This window comes from Thermobia domestica, chromosome 13 (assembly GCF_964235325.1).
Source record: "Thermobia domestica chromosome 13, izTheDome1.hap1.1, whole genome shotgun sequence".
Lineage (NCBI taxonomy): Eukaryota > Metazoa > Arthropoda > Insecta > Zygentoma > Lepismatidae > Thermobia > Thermobia domestica.
The window spans coordinates 156,109,936-156,127,568 of record NC_137466.1 but is presented as its reverse complement, the minus strand read 5'-3'; the positions used below and the strand labels follow the sequence as shown (position 1 = coordinate 156,127,568).

Genomic DNA, 17,633 nt, shown 5'->3' with positions numbered 1-17,633 from the left:
GCCAATTTTCAATTTCAGAACACAAATATTACACTTGTAATCATTTATATGAACAATGTGTCCATCATTATATTGTTCAAAACAAGATAAATGACTTTTGCTCGAACATAAAATACATCTTACTGTCTTCTGCCTACCATACACAGCAACACATAAATACTAAAAAGAACAACAAAAGCAAATAAAAAATTCACACTCCCTGGCCAGAGTGGAGACAAATTAATGAATTCAAAAAAAGACGCTTCTCGACCTGACAGAGGATCTAAAAGAAATGAAGACCTCACGACCCTTCAATTGTTAGCTGGAGTTGGAAAAGAAAGGAAAGATGTAGAGTTCTCTTTTTAGCCACCGAGAGCCCTACTGCAGCACACAAACACTGTAGCACGACCGAACAACGTAATCACTGTGAATGGCTGACTAACTGCTCACAGTGTTACCAACCCCAACCGGCCAAAGTTAAAAGAAAAAAAAATATCTCTGGCTCTCTAGGAGGAAGGGGCAGTCGCTTAAGATGGTAATTGCCAGAAACTGAGGAAATGAGGAAATCCTATGATAATAGAGCAACCATGGGGCCAAAGACCGAGAAGCGATCGATAATAATAATAATAATAATAATAATAATAATAATAATAATAATAATAATAATAATAATAATAATAATAATAATAATAATAATATCACACATTTAACAATCAAGTGAAAGCGAAACATATTTAAATAGAGAAAAAAATAACATTAAGTAATTTACTCAGCAACTGCAAAATAACTTTAAATGATAATTGGTAACATTGACCATACAGGCAGGTAAGTTCATCGCTTTGCAGGGTAGATATTACTAAGTATATTACAGGAGAGTATTCAGAAGAGGGTAATGCTGTTCTATTCAGTGTGCGAATTAGATAATTTATATTGGGGGGGAGGGATAAAACTACGCCAACAGAACGTAGAGTCTGAAGGTGCAATATTCAAAATGAGACAATAATGCCTTACCCCCCTCCCACACACACATATATATGATATGACATCAGTAATAAATAAGGGATTTACTAATTCAAGGGCCATTCCATATGAAATCAACAAATCAAGGTGGTTCATGTGGTTTAGATTTTCTTCAAATTTTGTATAAATGTTGTGGTATCCAAACATAGCATACCTGCCAAATTTTATAGTTCTACCTCAAAGGGGACAGCTGTAAGAGCCATTCGAAGTTTGGGGTTTTTGTACAAAAAACACCTAAGCACGCCTTCGACTTAAAGTACTAAAACCGCTAGAGCTCTGGAGAGGTTGAAGCTATTTGAAAATAGTTTTCACTAAAACAATCTTAGAATTTGTAGCAATTAAAGCATTGTAGTAATGAACTTCACAAATGGGGTTAAGCATACCATCAAAGAGAAAAAAGAAGAAAAAATAATGCCAAAATTTGGCAAGTATTTCTGAAAAAGGCCCACCTAACACCAACCTCAAATTTTCTAAATAAGTAGCTCTGGTGTTACTCTTTAACATATAAAAAAATTAGGAGGTTTTTTTTTTTATATGTTCAAGAAAAACAAATTATGACAATGTAAGTTGAGGGCGGATTTAGGCACATTTTCCACAAAACCCCGAAATATCCAATGTCTGTTTCCAATTTTCGTGTTGAAAATGTTTATAATTGTTAAGACTGAGGTGATTGAATAATTGAATTGTGCCAGAAATTTGAAACTTCGATTTGTTTATATTTTTCATCGTTCTTGCTCTTCTTGGCCTTTTCAGATCATACCAATGACATTCGCACTTTATATTACCAGCCGCTGATCTAACCAAGGGTAGCCAACTGAGACTGTTAACGATGTTTTAAAAATATCCGTGACCGCTCCGCTACATTCCAAAGAGAAACAAAAATGGGAGGAGACAAATCTCAAACAATGCTAAACGTTAATATTCTTAACGGTTTTCTCAAACTTTTCATTCACACGTTAAGCCACAACAAAGATTTATTGTTTCTTACTTGTGGAAACTTCGTACCCCTTTTCATTAGCACATTACCAAATATTTTAAAAATTCATATCGGACAATCATTTACGACAAGTCGAAAAGGATATGGAAATTCTTCCCAAAAGCTGGAAACATAACTTTTCGTTTTACAATTAGTGATGGCTATCTATATTCGTGGTAGTAAGGAAAATAATGTTACCCTCATTGTAATGTGTATACTTTATCTAAAATATATTTTTAAGAAAATTGTCAGTATTGTATGATTAATTGGTTATCAAATATATTTTCAGTAGAAATGTACTTTATCAGATGTGAAACTAGTTTGGCGTATAAACTTCTAATTACATGCTTATTTGTATTTATTTTAGTCTAATTTCACACCCATCCAAGTGTCACTGATTACTCTGTTCTATTTTTACTTATGTATAAATATTTCTTTGGAATTATTTTATTTTATTTTTTTAAAAAAAGGCAATATAAGTAATAAATACCATTGCATTAAATTTGAAATTTACATGTGCAACAAATAGTATCCTTTTAATTACTTCATCATATCTTCATGTTTAAAAAAGAAATAAAAAACATCTGAAACCGAGTTTCAAATCCTTGATCTTCAAGTTTCACAAGTTCTTTACGAATACTCAGTGCCTCACCAAGCTTGGCTACCGTCGGCACAAGTACTTCGTGCATCTACTGCCTATATACAAAACGGAGGAAAAATGCAATTCTCTCTGTACAGATCTGTGGGAATTATGATGGATCTAGGCTCACTTTTGTAGACTTAGTCTCTGAAAGGGATTCTAGGTTTTTGTGAACAGAAGTGTACAAATTCTTTATATTCTCTATTTTACGATATTTATCTTATATACATAAGTGTTGATATATGAAAATGATCAAACTCCACCAATATGGGTTAATAAACATTTGGCAACATTAAACTCACTTCGGTGCTTTGTCGATGTGGATGGAAAAGTGACGCAAGGCATTCTTAATGAGAAATTATTGTTTAGGAACGTGAGAAAATAGTATAATAGTGATTAGAGGTCTATTTCTCAAAACTACTAGTCTTGTAATGCCTTTTTAAAAGTTGTTAAAAAAAATCATGAAATACGAATACTAGACTCATAGAACAAGTCATTTCTAAATATTAACGATAATACCTCTAATTTATTATGATTTTGTTGTTCATTTATAAAATACGTACGGTATTTGATTTTGAACTTTTACACTAGTATTACAAGACTGGTAGTTTTGAGAAAAAAGCACCAGGAAAGTATATTTTAATGGATAATCAAATATTATTTCAGTTTTGACTTTCTTTAAGACTCCGATTACAGTTGGGTTTCGTTAAAGCAACTACCTATTGGTAACTATATTTTGCTGACGTTGATTGTATAGTGCTGCAGGGCAATCATAAAGAAGAAATTATGTTTTAAAGATACCAAATAATAGACACTAGGGAAGTGTATTTCACCGTGTAAAATAAATATAATTCTCAATGTTGAAGCAGCGTATTTTGGATTCCCACAATAGCTGTTTCGTCAGTGTAACTGTGTACTGTTTTCTATTGGTTTAAAATTACACTATTTCTACTTTAGTTCTACCACCAAGCATGTGGCCAACTTTGTTTCATTGAAAATATAAGCCTGTTTTTCCATCCTGATGAGGGGTAAGTCGATGAAACTACTCGAAATATTGACTATTTAAGAAACTTGATCGCCAAAGAAATACGTACAAGTTGATTTTAGTTACTTGAATAGTAATTTCTTTCTATCCTTTCAGATGTAGAATACTAACCCAAACCATCAATACCATAACGTTATATTGTTTCTTTGGAGATGTGCAAGAACGAACCTTTACACATCTAATTCGTGAGTATTATTCGATTTTTTTTTTTTAAATTTTTTTTTTTAAGTATCGTTATTTCGACTTCCGAATTTTCGGAGAATCTATTATAGTGTATGGAGGGGTGCCACAGGCGTGTTTTAGGGCGCAGGTCACATCTATGAGTTTTTTTTTTTGGGGGGGGGGGGGACAAATTTTCATTGAAATGGCACAACCAAACTTGAATTATACCATGATGGTTTTAAGAAGTGTAATAGTTCCGAAACAATAACTTTTACTCTACAGAGCAAGTTACCTTGGTTTTGTCATAACAAATTCCGGATTCCTCTACTACTCTTTTTATTTATTTATTTATTTTTTTCTTGGGAGGGAGAATTGCGTCCAAGCTCTTGGTGGGGGTACCTCTGATTGTATTTGTAAACTCTCGCTCTATTGTTGGTAAGCGAGTATTATAAGGGGCTTCATATATTGCTTCATATAAGGGACACGTCAGTTTTTTATACACAAGACAAAATGCTACTGATGTAAATGATATATCTCAATTCTTTTAATACAACTTATACTTTCATCTAGTAAGCATCTAACAGTTGTTCGGAGATAATTGGAATATACACTGTTTCTTGCTATTAATTTCCTGCTAGATAGTAAATGGGGTGATTTTTTAAAATGATACTGTAAAATTTTCAACAACAATAATAACAATAAAGATTTGCAACAATATCGAAGATTTAAGTAATCTTTGACACAGATCTCTGTTTGCAGGTCTAATTTTGTCTATTTTCAACTCGACATAAGTGTGTAGATACTTTTGTATCAAAGTATGTTAGTTGAATATGAAAAGCAGTATCTGGTTATGATTTGCAGACCAAAAAAATTGACGTCACTATCACCCAGCAGTTAAATGTGACAGAATTCACAAACTCAAAGAAAAGCAGAAAAACGTATATTCTTACATTCATACGTTCATTATCAAAATGAATAAACTTTTATTAATAACCTCAAAAGGTTTTCATTTTGTTCTAACTTTTCACGGATTTAAAAAAAAAGTAATTGTCGAATATTTGCTGATTACTATCAGCATTGCCAAGACACACAAAAAAACTCAATGGGAATTAAAAACACAAAGTATCTTAAAATTTTCACATTGTGCTTCTTCCGTGGTTGGTGACGATACTGAAGATATCAATGATGTTAATTCAACCTTAATTAAGAATGCATGTGCTCTAAATCTTATTCCTTCTTTCGACACCAATCAGTAAAAGACAAATTTTTGTAAACCGTGTAAAACCGGAATAAAAAAAAAAAAAACAGCTAGACGTTTTGGTTAATGATATAGTTACTATCTATGTAATCCATTTCTTCTTCATATCCCCACGAAACCTTCTTTCTTACCTTTCCACGATTATTTTTATTATTATTATTTCATTAGTCTGTAAAAGAAGACAGGAGAGTAAGCTGAACATCTTTAGAGCTTATTATTTATAAAATGGCTCTTCAAGCAGTTCCATTGACAATGAACTTATTTCCTTAACCATTATTATATAATGGAAATGTCTGTCGAGATGCCCAGAATTGAAAGATCCTAAATCTCGCACTACTTAAATTACACGCCACTGAAATTAAAGACTGCATAGTGCTATTTCAGACATGTTACAAAGCATAATAGCATCCTACATTTTGTTTCAAGGTGGATACTTTTAATATAGGATTCTTTACTTTCCATGCAATGTGCCAATGTATATGCTAGAAGAGAAAACCTTAACTATAAAATTAAAGCATCAGTTTACCTCACCTAGTTAGGACTATATAGAATACAGGTACGTACGAAAGCAAGGACTTTAGCAAAAGTTATAGAATTCAATCAATTTGAAATTCTTATGGTCATAGTTTGATCTAAAGTCCTGAATTATCGTTCTGTATTGGAATGCTTTGGTCACTGACTTTCACTATGACTGAGACAAGAATAGCTTCGTTGATGATGTTCTAAATAACTCCTCCCCCACCAGCAATCACTACAATAGTTCGTATAACCCTTGATTTTCAGTAAAATCTCTTTCCTCAGATCAATTAGAATGGTTGTGAACTTTATTTAGTTTCAAAACACTTGTGGTGGCGTTTCGAAAACTTGTAGCTTTCCGACACACCAGCTAAATTAATACAAAAGTAAATAAAACACTACAAACCATTTTAATTGATTTATGTTTACCTTCGAAAAAAAAAAAAAAAAAAAAAAACTCACGAAATATGTATGAACATTTCTTATTTATAATCAGTCAGCTTGATATGTAACTATTACAGAATTGACAATTTGATATGCTTACTTTCAATCACGTTTTAATAATAACTTGACAGTCTGTGCCAATTTATCCATGGAAGAACAATATTGTATTCACTATGAAAAATATCTGTTGAACTTACATATACACTTATGGATTATAACTTATTTTTGTTTACATTCCAATATAACAGTCGAACTGTGCAATGTTCAGTTATAGTACAGAATTACAGGAAGTGTGTGGAAAGAAAACTACTTGTTATATACCAAAAACTTTATTTTTGAATGCTACAACAGAACAAAAAAATAAGTTAGTTAAATACAATTGCCATAATGGTTGATGTTCATAGCAAGTTCACTTCTTGGATGTAATTCCAAGGTCACGGTGAGGCATATCTAAAAAAAATAATAAAATAAATTTGCTTGGCGTGACCTCATAATTGCATAGCAGGAAGCAACGAGCTTAGATCGGGTGGAATTCTGACAGAATAGAGCTTGTCGACGAATTCAACGTTTTTTCATTTATTTATATAAAGAAACTCATGTATCTCGCCACCCTCCGGATTTTGGTGCCCCTTCTACCGGGCGGAGCACCTCAAATGTCTCTAACGTATAATTTATATACAAAAAGTGCACAAAAACAGGTAACTTTCACCTCAGCATTTGTTTTTTTCTCTAAGTTTTCGTGGAACTTTTTTTTTCTTGTTTGATTACTTCAGCAATGATTTCTTTATTCCTTTTCAGATGTACGGAAACAGATCAATTTTCTTTTACGGAAATAAAAGGCAGGAGTATAGTGTCGCACGAATAAAGCATAGAAAATAGAAGTACAAGACTGGATGAGATTTCCCATAAGGTAATAAAAGAATTTAGAAGCACTTCCTGTGGACAATGGATGGACCAGATTCGTCGTATTCTTGTTTGGAGATCCACATCTGCTGGAAGGTCGACAAGGAAGCCAGGATGGAACCACCGATCCAGACGGAGTATTTCCTTTCCGGTGGGGCGATAATTTTGATTTTCATTGTGGATGGAGCGAGGGCAGTGATTTCCTTTTGCATCCTGTCAGCGATTCCTGGATACATAGTGGTGCCTCCGGAGAGGACAGTGTTGGCATACAGATCCTTACGGATATCTACGTCGCACTTCATGATGGAATTATAGGTAGTTTCATGGATACCGCATGATTCCATACCCAAGAAAGATGGCTGGAAGAGAGCTTCTGGGCAACGGAATCTTTCGTTACCAATTGTGATAACTTGGCCGTCGGGAAGTTCATAGGACTTCTCGAGAGAACTAGATGAGGCAGCGGTTGCCATTTCTTGTTCGAAGTCCAGGGCTACATAGCAAAGCTTCTCCTTGATGTCACGGACAATTTCTCGTTCGGCTGTAGTTGTGAAACTGTAACCTCTCTCAGTCAAGATCTTCATAAGGTAGTCGGTGAGGTCACGTCCAGCCAAGTCGAGACGGAGGATGGCATGGGGCAGAGCATAACCTGTTTTGAAGATCCAATAGACACACTTTAAATATTTAATCTTGGACATTAGAAACTCACTTAACCCTTTCTGCATGGTTTTTTACCCCACATGCCTTTAATAATTACTTTTCTACGTGTTATCTGACATATGAAAAATGCTCAAATACAAGGATTTCACGTTCCTCTCAATTATTATTAATAAAAATTATATATAAGCTTTTGACCAAAAACTCGTGAGAAAAAATTCATATCATTTTTAAGACTTTAGTTTCAGTTTTTCTCTCCAAACACTACACCGCATTAAGGCTCAAAGTACAAATGTGTCTTGTGACATGATATAAGGCACCCATGTTAAAGACAACTACAGATATAAATAAAATATGATACGTGACATATGTGATACACCATGCAGATAGAAGTTAAAACAAGTTGTTTAGGTCAGCAATTTATGTTGTAACTTTAAACTAATCCTTTAAAAAAAAGGTGTATAAATCTTTCAAGGATTATAGAATAATTTCAGTTTCTAAAAATATTTACACTATACTAAATAAATATTTGCATTTCTGACTTTTTCTGAAATAGTTAGCAATCGAAATGTCACGCTTCTGTATACTGCATCATTTATCAAAAGTTTTTAAAAACAAAGTCACCATTAATAAGATAGGCCTCCTGACTAGGTCCAAGGTCCAGAGAATTCATATAATGAAGGAATGTTATAATGTAATGAATTCCCAACGATATCATTACCGTAATGCAATTGTTTCCTTTAAAACTTATAATCCTAAATTAGAAAATATTATAATACTCAATTGGTTGTTTGTGTACAATTTGGTTTTCGTTAACATATCCAACTAACTAGCCTCCGAGATCTGAGAATGGATCCCTGTTCGCCCAGCAAAAAAGTGTTCCATATACAAAGCTGGAGGGATAGTTCAATAAATATATAGAACTGATCAGTTGCTGGTAAATCACGTGGTAAAGCACACGTATACTGAGCGAGATTATACGCCAGCTTAGTCATTAAATTTTCTTCCCTTTATCAAACTAAATTTTCATTCTCAAATATTGCCTTTTAACAGATTTTTCTTTTAAAGAAAATCGATATAAGGGATAGAAAATAGCTTGTCAGGCTATAGAACTAAACTTTACCAAACTTGATCGACTATGACCTACACATTTTAGTCTCAAAGTCATGAGGATTCAAATTTGGGATATAGGATCTCTAATTCTACTATAGCTAAACAATACTATCCAAAACGTCCTTCTGTAATGTTCTGGCTTCTGTCTTTTAACTAGCTAACCGCTTTTATACAAGTAATTTTGGTAACTTTTGAAGGAGAACTTGCTTGCTTTGACTACCACTCGTCTCAATTTGTGATTACCCGTTTACTTGATTTTTCATATACTGTACGAGTGCCTGCAATTATTAAGTCTAACTTTACACCCAAATTTCTAGCTCAAGAAATCATCTGGAAAAAAATCGCAGAAAAGGGATAGGGAGAGTGTACAGAAGACACTTAACAGTGTGATAAATCTGAATAATAATAGTTGATATCGACAAGTAAATGGAATTAACTGAACGTTCTTAAATGTGAAGAAAAAACTTAAATATTGTACTTTTTCCAACTATTAATATTAAAACCCTTGTTACAGTACCAGAACCAGACAATCAACTTTTCCTTATTGATTTTCTCAATTCAAGCGACAAAAGACTTGAGTTCCCAGTGGTGGTTCGGAATCCAGAATAAATTAAACTAAATGAGCTTTTAGCATATACAAGACTATAAACATAGAAAACCATTACTAATATGTTACTCTTACCATCAAACGGTCAAGAGTAGTGATCATTATGTTATATTATGCGACAAAGTAATTTAAGTGAACAATTAATTTACCTTCGTAAATGGGTACAGTATGTGAGACACCATCGCCAGAGTCCAACACAATACCAGTAGTACGTCCAGAAGCATACAAGGAGAGAACGGCCTGGATTGCTACATACATTGCTGGGGTATTGAAGGTTTCAAACATGATCTGCAAGAACAGAAAATATGGTGTTAATGTGCACAATTGGCACAATAAAATAAAATAAATAAATAAATAAATAACAATGTTTATTTCTGTGCCATGAATAGCCTACCGGCAAAAAATACAGTACCTTATCAAACAAAAATAAACACATATTGCATACAGTGTAACCTACCTACAGAACAATAAAACAATGATTAAATAAAATCAGAAGATTAGTATTGGAAGAGAAAGAGTGAATCCTGAAATCGGGATGTTGGGAAATCAAGCTGAAAGTTTTGCAAGTACATTACAATAGATTGGGCGAATCTTCGTTTATCTTGAAACTAAGAAAACTAAGGGCGAACCAGGACAAAACGCGGTATCTGTGATGTCTAGACCTGTCCGGTAGGAGGAAAAAAAATCGATTTTTTGGCTTCGCCCTTTCTCTTCCTAGGTCCTGAAATGTATCGGATTAATAATTCCTTGTCAAATTAATACCAAATATTTTTAGTCTCAAAATAGATACACTGACAAATATTATTTCTAGTATTTTTGACAAACTAAAATTCATGCTACTGTACTGAAAAACTAAAATAAAAGAATTTGTCATTGTTCTTAAAATTTCAGATTTTGGATTCAAAGGAATTAACGTAGATCCATTTCTCGTATTATACATTGGTACCCCTTATACCTATATTATGCAAGCAATATTCACTATATCTATTGTTTAGTATTTTCTGAATAAAATCTCTTTTCATCCTCTTTTGTTTCTCTCTCCTGTCATTTAATGCTTGTAATCTCCAAAATGGTTTCCAATATTCGTAATTACGTGAGTAGTAATCTCTATTCATTTTATGGCATAGTAGCCTAATAAAACATTTTTGTACTGATTCAATTTTGTTTGCCAATGTTATACCTATACTATTCCAAAATCACTACACTGAACTCTAATCTTGATCTTGCAAGCATCTTGTATCAATATACATATGAACTGCTAATACGAGACTTCCCTCCGACAATTATTCATGCATTTAAGGAGTATGAGATTGGTCCATTGAATCGGAAGGAAACTTAAAATCTCACCAAAAAAGTTTTTATTTCTAATGTGGACCATATTTCCAGAAAAAAAAATGTATTAAAAAGTTAAGTTTAAATACATCATGATATAATTGATAGCCTTACTTTTTTTTAATTATACATGAAAACAAGAATGGTAGCAACTTATTTCTTTTACTATAAAGATCATATAATTAACTGTAATTACAAAATGCAAGATTTGTGTATCACAAACTACAGGTCACAGTAATCTTAGCAAATTATATGTTATGCTTCGCACCTACCCCTCTGCCCCAGTCATACCTTCCAATCTCACTAAATTCCAACATACAAGCGTGAAGAAATATGCTTTCTTTATTACAGCATGCATTAATTTTAATGATTTTCTTTCCTTATTATTTATCTATTTCTTATCTTTACCTCCCATTAATGTTTGCGAGCTGGCAGCTAGAAATAGTTATTCGAGGTATTGAGGCAATAGAACATCAGAATGACCAAATAGATTTCTTTGACACCATGTTCAAGGAATTTATATTACTTTTACATAGTAACAGACTAATTTACAGGTAGGGCTATATAGAAAATTTAGAAAGTCCGACCACATTTCTCTCCGTAGATTTAGAGAAACTAGTCTACCAGGAATCAGACCCGGAATCACACGAACAACTATACCAAAGTTGTACAGACTCGCTGATTCCCTTCCCAACAGCACGTTATAGTTTTCATAGCGAGCAGAAGTTCTGAGACTAACGTATATAAGGAATTCAATTTTTCCTTTCTTCTCCTTTCTTTCTCTCTCTCTCTCGTTAGATATAAAGAACGCCATTAAACGCTCAATTAAACTCAGGAAGTCAAGAATTCATAAAGTTTAAGGAAAGTGTTAAAATTCAGTTTTGTTTCGCAGTTCTTACATAATCGTAAGTAATGACTTCATTACTGTTATCGCATGTCTACTAACGAAAGCATTATTTGCATTACTGAGTACTCAAAGACATTTCGGTACAATAATAATTTCATAACCATTATATTTATTAGTTCTTAATTTCACATGGAAAAGCAGCTGCACTTCCTAGAAGGAAATTAAAGAGTTCACGGCCATTGTCAAGGTTAACACTTTCATCGTATTACGTACGATATTATGCTAACATTGACCCATTCATTGAGGCATTCGGAGAATTCAACCACCTTCTCCTTTTGCAGCAAAACTTGTTATGCATACATAATGAAGCTCTATCGGACTGGTAAAAAGTTGAAATATATTTAAAGTAATATATGAAATAGGATATATGAAATTGTTTTCTCTCCCTCTCTCTTTTCTAATATCTTTACTTGAAAAATGCATACCTATGACAATTACTCAGAACAAAAGAAGTAACAGCTAAGCACTAAACTAATTTTTACAAGTGAACTAAATATATATCTTTCAAAAAATCAAAGTTACTTCTAGCTTTCATTCTTAAAACTACATCTATTTTGCCTATATATTTGTTTTTTTCTGATGATAATAAAAAAAAGAAAGAAAAAAAAAAAACAGTGTCCTACCGGAATCATATAGATACAATTTGTATGGATGAACTATTATTATTATTATTATTATTGTCAAAGCCCTTTGCACCCCCAACTGACCCAGAACTTCACATATAATGGCTAGAACATGCACTATTATCCATCATAATAATGTTACCTGTTTATTTCAAAAGTGACATAACTCAAAAATCGCCCTTACTGGCTTGTGGGTAGAAAATGAAGGCTAATCTTAATTTCTTAATGTCTAATTCCAGAGATGTGCTTCCAAAACTGGGCGTTAGGGAGCACTTTTGTCGTTCTTGCGTCAAGCCTTTTTCAATAAGTTTCAAAACTTCCAAATGCTTCTCCAGAAAAATTAAGAATTTTGAGTTATGTCACTCTTGAAATAAACAGGCTATGTGTACTTAGATTTCAGTGTTTACTTTGTTAAGTGAATGGTTGTTCTATTCCCTCCAAATAACCATTGCCACTTCTTCTCTTCTATCCATTTTAACAATAAGTGATTATATTACACCTGAAAATAGGAGCACTGTGGCACAACACTCATCTCTGATGTCAGGGGTTCCTGGTTCATACCTAATTCATATTATGTGGAAGTAAACAATATTGTATCCGTGGGGCATTCAATTTCCTACCAAAAAAGAAAACTTTCAGGTTACTGGGCTTATGAAAGGAATTGATAAAATGAGAATGTGGGAGGAAACAGGAGAATCTCGAGAAAACCTACACGACGTTGTGCATCACAAACTCACATGGTCTAGTATCCAACCAGGGACCCTTTGCACTAGAGGCGGGCGCCCTACCATTGAGTCAGCGCGTCCCCATATGGGACGTAAAACTAAGAGATCCCATTTCATTCGTTTTTTCCCCATCCGAAAATAAAGTAATAAATTCCCCATTGAGTTTCTAACGTGAAAAGCTTGAAAAAGTTAATATGAACAAAATTATGTGAAATCTACAATCTTTGAAGAAGGAAACAGAAAAACATTTTGAAATAGTAGAAGGAAATGTCAAGGAGCACTAAAAACGGAAATAAAGAAAGGGCACCTACATTAAAAAAAAAAAAAAAAAAAAAAAAGGTTTGGGTTAGGCTATATAGAAGGCGTTTCAAAACAACACCGACAACGTTTGGGAGGTGATTCCTGACACCAAGATAAGACAAAAAGTATAGACCAACTTGGGTGCACAAATGCTTCCTTTCGGACTTAAGCTGCCGAAAACATAAGAAAATGAACTCTAAAGGTCTATAGCTTCAATACTATGGGACCTACCGTAGTCGGGTCAAGACTTCACTTAGGAACTAATATGCGTGCTATCCAAAAATACGCGTTTCAGAATCCTAAGGTATTCACACAACAACTTTTATAGAGGGTGTTTGGCTACGGGTATATAATTTGAAGTTCTAACCAACTACCTCTATAAAAATTGTTTCGGAAGTACCGCAGGATTCTGAAACGTGTATCTTTGGATAGCTCGCATATCAGTTCGTAAGTGAAGTCTTGACCCGACAACGGTACGTCCCATAGTTTTGGAGTTATGGGCCTTTAAAGTTCATTTTTTTCATGTTTCCGGCAGCCCACAAGTCCGAAAGGAAGTATTTGTGCACCCAGGTTGGTCTATAGTTTGTCTTATCTTGATGTCAGGAATCACATCCTAAACGTTATCAGTGTTGTCTTGAAACACCCTGTATATCATATCATGCGAGGACTATAGATAATATAACCTTGTATTATTGAGACTTTACTAGAAATTTACGGATTCTTAAAAAAAAGAAAAAGAAAAAAGAAAGAAAGAAAGAAAAAAACGTAAGGAGGAGGGTCAAGCAATGTCCCTGCACAATTAACATCTTACTAAACAAAACACACACGCGTAATCAGTCCATTTCTACTCTCCTGTAGACAGACGGTAATGAACTTGACAAAAGACGGATCTAATTGTAATTTAGAATAACCTGGTATTAACAATCAATAGTTGTGAAGCAAGTAATAATTGAAAAAGTAGGAACTGTTAAGATTTAGAATATTTTCGTTACTAGTTAAGAGACATTTTAATATATAAACAACTGAAAATCGGGAACATCGTAAACTTGAATCCTTCTCCAAAGACATCCCCCCCCCCCCCACACACACAAATGCCTAATTATGAACAGATTTCCTGCCTATCTATACATAAATAGGTAATAAATATATAAATTCTGAATCGCATTAACTTCAAATTCAATAAATTACCAACATGTTAATCTAATTCTGGCAATAATAGAATTTTGCAAGTTTTACTTTCGAACAACTGAAATTCAAAATGAGCCTTACCTGTGTCATCTTTTCCCTATTGGCCTTAGGATTAAGTGGAGCTTCTGTTAAGAGAACAGGGTGTTCTTCTGGGGCAACTCGAAGTTCATTGTAAAAGGTGTGATGCCAGATCTTTTCCATATCGTCCCAATTTGTTACAATGCCGTGTTCGATGGGATATTTGACAGTCAAAATACCTCTCTTGGACTGAGCCTCATCACCTACGTAACTGTCTTTCTGTCCCATGCCTACCATAATACCCTGTAAAAATACAATTTTAAGGAAAATTTAATATAAAGAAATGAAAATTTTGAGATATGATATTCTAAAACATTGATTGTCATTATCTTGCTCAAGAAGAAAATTTAAAACGCCGAACCCCACTCCCCCCCAAGTACGCCACCTCTCAGTAATCATAATATAGAATTCTACTTAACAACGGTACGCACCTATGTCATCTTTGTTTTTCAAAAAAAAAAAAAAAAAAAAAAAAATCATTTATATGGAAAAACTATTTTGTTACTTCCTTACAAACGAACTCAAATCTTAAATGATGTGATTTTACGGACTACTTCAAGTCTGGATAAATTAACCTTGAAGAAATAATCCGTAAAATCAAACAATTAAAATTCCAGTTCATTAAAAAGAAAGAAAGAAAAATAACTCTCTCATATAAGTCAATGGATTAAAATCTAATATGGCGCAGGTATTCAACATCGTTAATTTTAAATATACAACTTTGAATTTAAAAAGAGTGAAACTCTCGCTTCCTGGTTAAGTTGAAGCAGCTAAGTCGTTGTATTGAAAGAATTATAGTACATGCACTTTAAATCTGCACTTTAAAATTGAATCAACTTCCTTCGAAACTTTTTCCCTAATAAAATCCGACATGATTATCAAAACAGTATTAAGTTAACAATATAACTAACATATTTAGAATATGCTATAGAAACTTCCTCTAAATAACTCCTTTTATTATTATGATATACAGAAAAGTTTATATACATCATTTCTATGTATATTCAAGTACTTTATAAAAACACTTTTAGTATCTTTTATAAATTGAAGTATAGTGATATTTTTTCCTAATAGAGAAAGAAATAAAATAGTTAATCACTTACCTGATAACGAGGTCGTCCTACAATGGATGGGAACACAGCTCGTGGGGCGTCATCCCCAGCGAAACCGGCTTTACACATTCCGGAACCATTGTCCACAACAAGAGCTGCAACATCGTCGTCGCACATGATGGAAGTTGTTTAAATTTTGACTGCGAAAGAGAAAAAAACAGCAAAACGTTAATCCCATAACACTTACATTTGAATATATAATTGAAATGTAGTTTTACTTATGAACAGAATTTTCGTAAATTGATTTTTTTTTTTAATAATTAAAATGTTAGAAATTCAAACTTCCGATACTTTTACTAGGCAAAGAAAGTATCAACTACACACTTTAAAAAAATTAATCCTCTGATTATTTTATTAAGAAACAAAATTAAAGTATTAGGGATATCAGAATTTAGAGATGCGCAAGAGCCAAGATTTGAGGCTGACTCGTCTCGAAAATATGTTGTAAAAGTTATGTCTCGACTCGAAAAATGTATAGGTCTATTCCTCTATTGGAAAAGCTGTGTCTAGACTCGAATTTTGTTAAGAAAATTCTGTTTCGTCGCGTCGTAGGAATCCCTACCAAATTCTACCTTTCAGAGAAAAATTGTCACATTAAACCCGGCTCTTCCAATTTTTTTAATAACTTAACTACGTAATGATTTTTTTTTTCTACTAGAATAAATTTACACGACACGAAATCAGTCGAACATTCTGCGATCACACGTTTTAGAATAATAGTAGCGACTCTACGACAAAGGATAAATCCACGAGTGCCAACACTAGTAATAGCTACTAAAATACTCGAGGGCATCCAAAATTCTCTTTCTTCAAGCATATAGCCAAGAAATTTACTTGAAATGAATCTATATTTCAGAATTATAAATCAAGCCTCGGTCGCTAATAAATATCGAAAAAAAAAAAAATCTCTGCTTATTTGTTTTGAGTTGAACGTCACTTCTCAGATGCTACAATGAGACCTGGACGTATCGTTTACTGTGGGGTCCGAACCATATTTATCCTTCCACCGTGAATTAAAGCCGGGACTTCCGCATGAAAGGCGAGACTGCTGTGATCACAAATATCTTACGTGTATTACGAGCAGTGATCTGTATGGAGTTATTTAAAACTTTTTTTTTTTAAAGTAACTGTTGTAATATCATCCATCAAAATTGTTGTATTAATAAGCACATTGAAGCTCGGTTATTACACACAAAATAGCACTTTAAAAGAATTCACAAATTGCATAGCTGAAGAATGAACCATAAAAAATATATATCAATGCACTTGTATGAACATTTATATCTAATAATTATCCTCACTCTTTAACACCGGAAAGAAAATCCAAAATGTGATTGCACTTGTTAAATTGGGTGTCACAAGCCAAGCACGTCTTTATATAACTTCACAATTCTCGTACTTCAGAATAAACACTGAACACTGATAACTCGAATGCTATATAACGAAAATCCACAAAAGCACTTGATCCAAGTAACAAATTGTTATAATGCGAGAGAAGCACACACACCTGTCTGTACTACGTGAAGTCCGAAAGGCAATTGTAGCGATGACTGCTGCCGCCCCCGTCTAAATACCCAACCGCTACACTCCACTTCGCTGACGTGCCCTCCTTGCTATATGACGTCACGCGGCCCCGACCTCGTCAGTAGAAGGCAGCCGCAAAGCAAGTGGACTAGACATTCAATGGAAAGCTATCGCTCTCTTTCCCCTCTTTCTCCGTAGAGAAATTCTTAGCACGTTTTTACTTTTCACGGCGATTCCAAAGTCATCGCATCGCCAATAATGCCAAAAGAGCATATTCGTTATGTATGATTGAGAATTAACGACCTTGAAGGACGAAGCTAAGTGTCAGACACGGAGAAAGGGGAGGAACGACACAATAGCTGGTAAAAGTTAATAATATTATCTTGTCACCATTGATTCCCTTACCTTCCCCACCAGATCTCACGATCCAATCTGCAAATTTCACTCGATTAATTATTAAATAATTTTATTAAATTTTGAATGGGTGAAATGTGCTTACTTTCGCGTAGCTGTCTGATACAAAGACA

The 17,633-nt window shown here is 33.6% G+C and overlaps 1 protein-coding gene across 1 annotated transcript; it reads right to left on the bottom strand.

Annotated features, from left to right (window-relative positions):
• Nucleotides 1-6,747: 6,747 nt before the first annotated feature.
• LOC145668658 (actin 403-like) lies at nt 6,748-17,241 on the bottom strand. Its single transcript, XM_081736715.1, has 5 exons — nt 17,090-17,241; nt 15,574-15,722; nt 14,474-14,713; nt 9,467-9,605; nt 6,748-7,589 (listed from the first exon to the last, which is right to left on the bottom strand). Exons 2-5 carry the CDS (start codon nt 15,697-15,699, stop codon nt 6,964-6,966), a joined length of 1,131 nt encoding a protein of 376 aa, XP_081592841.1. The 5' UTR covers nt 15,700-15,722; nt 17,090-17,241; the 3' UTR covers nt 6,748-6,963.
• Between the last annotated feature and the right edge of the window lie 392 nt (nt 17,242-17,633).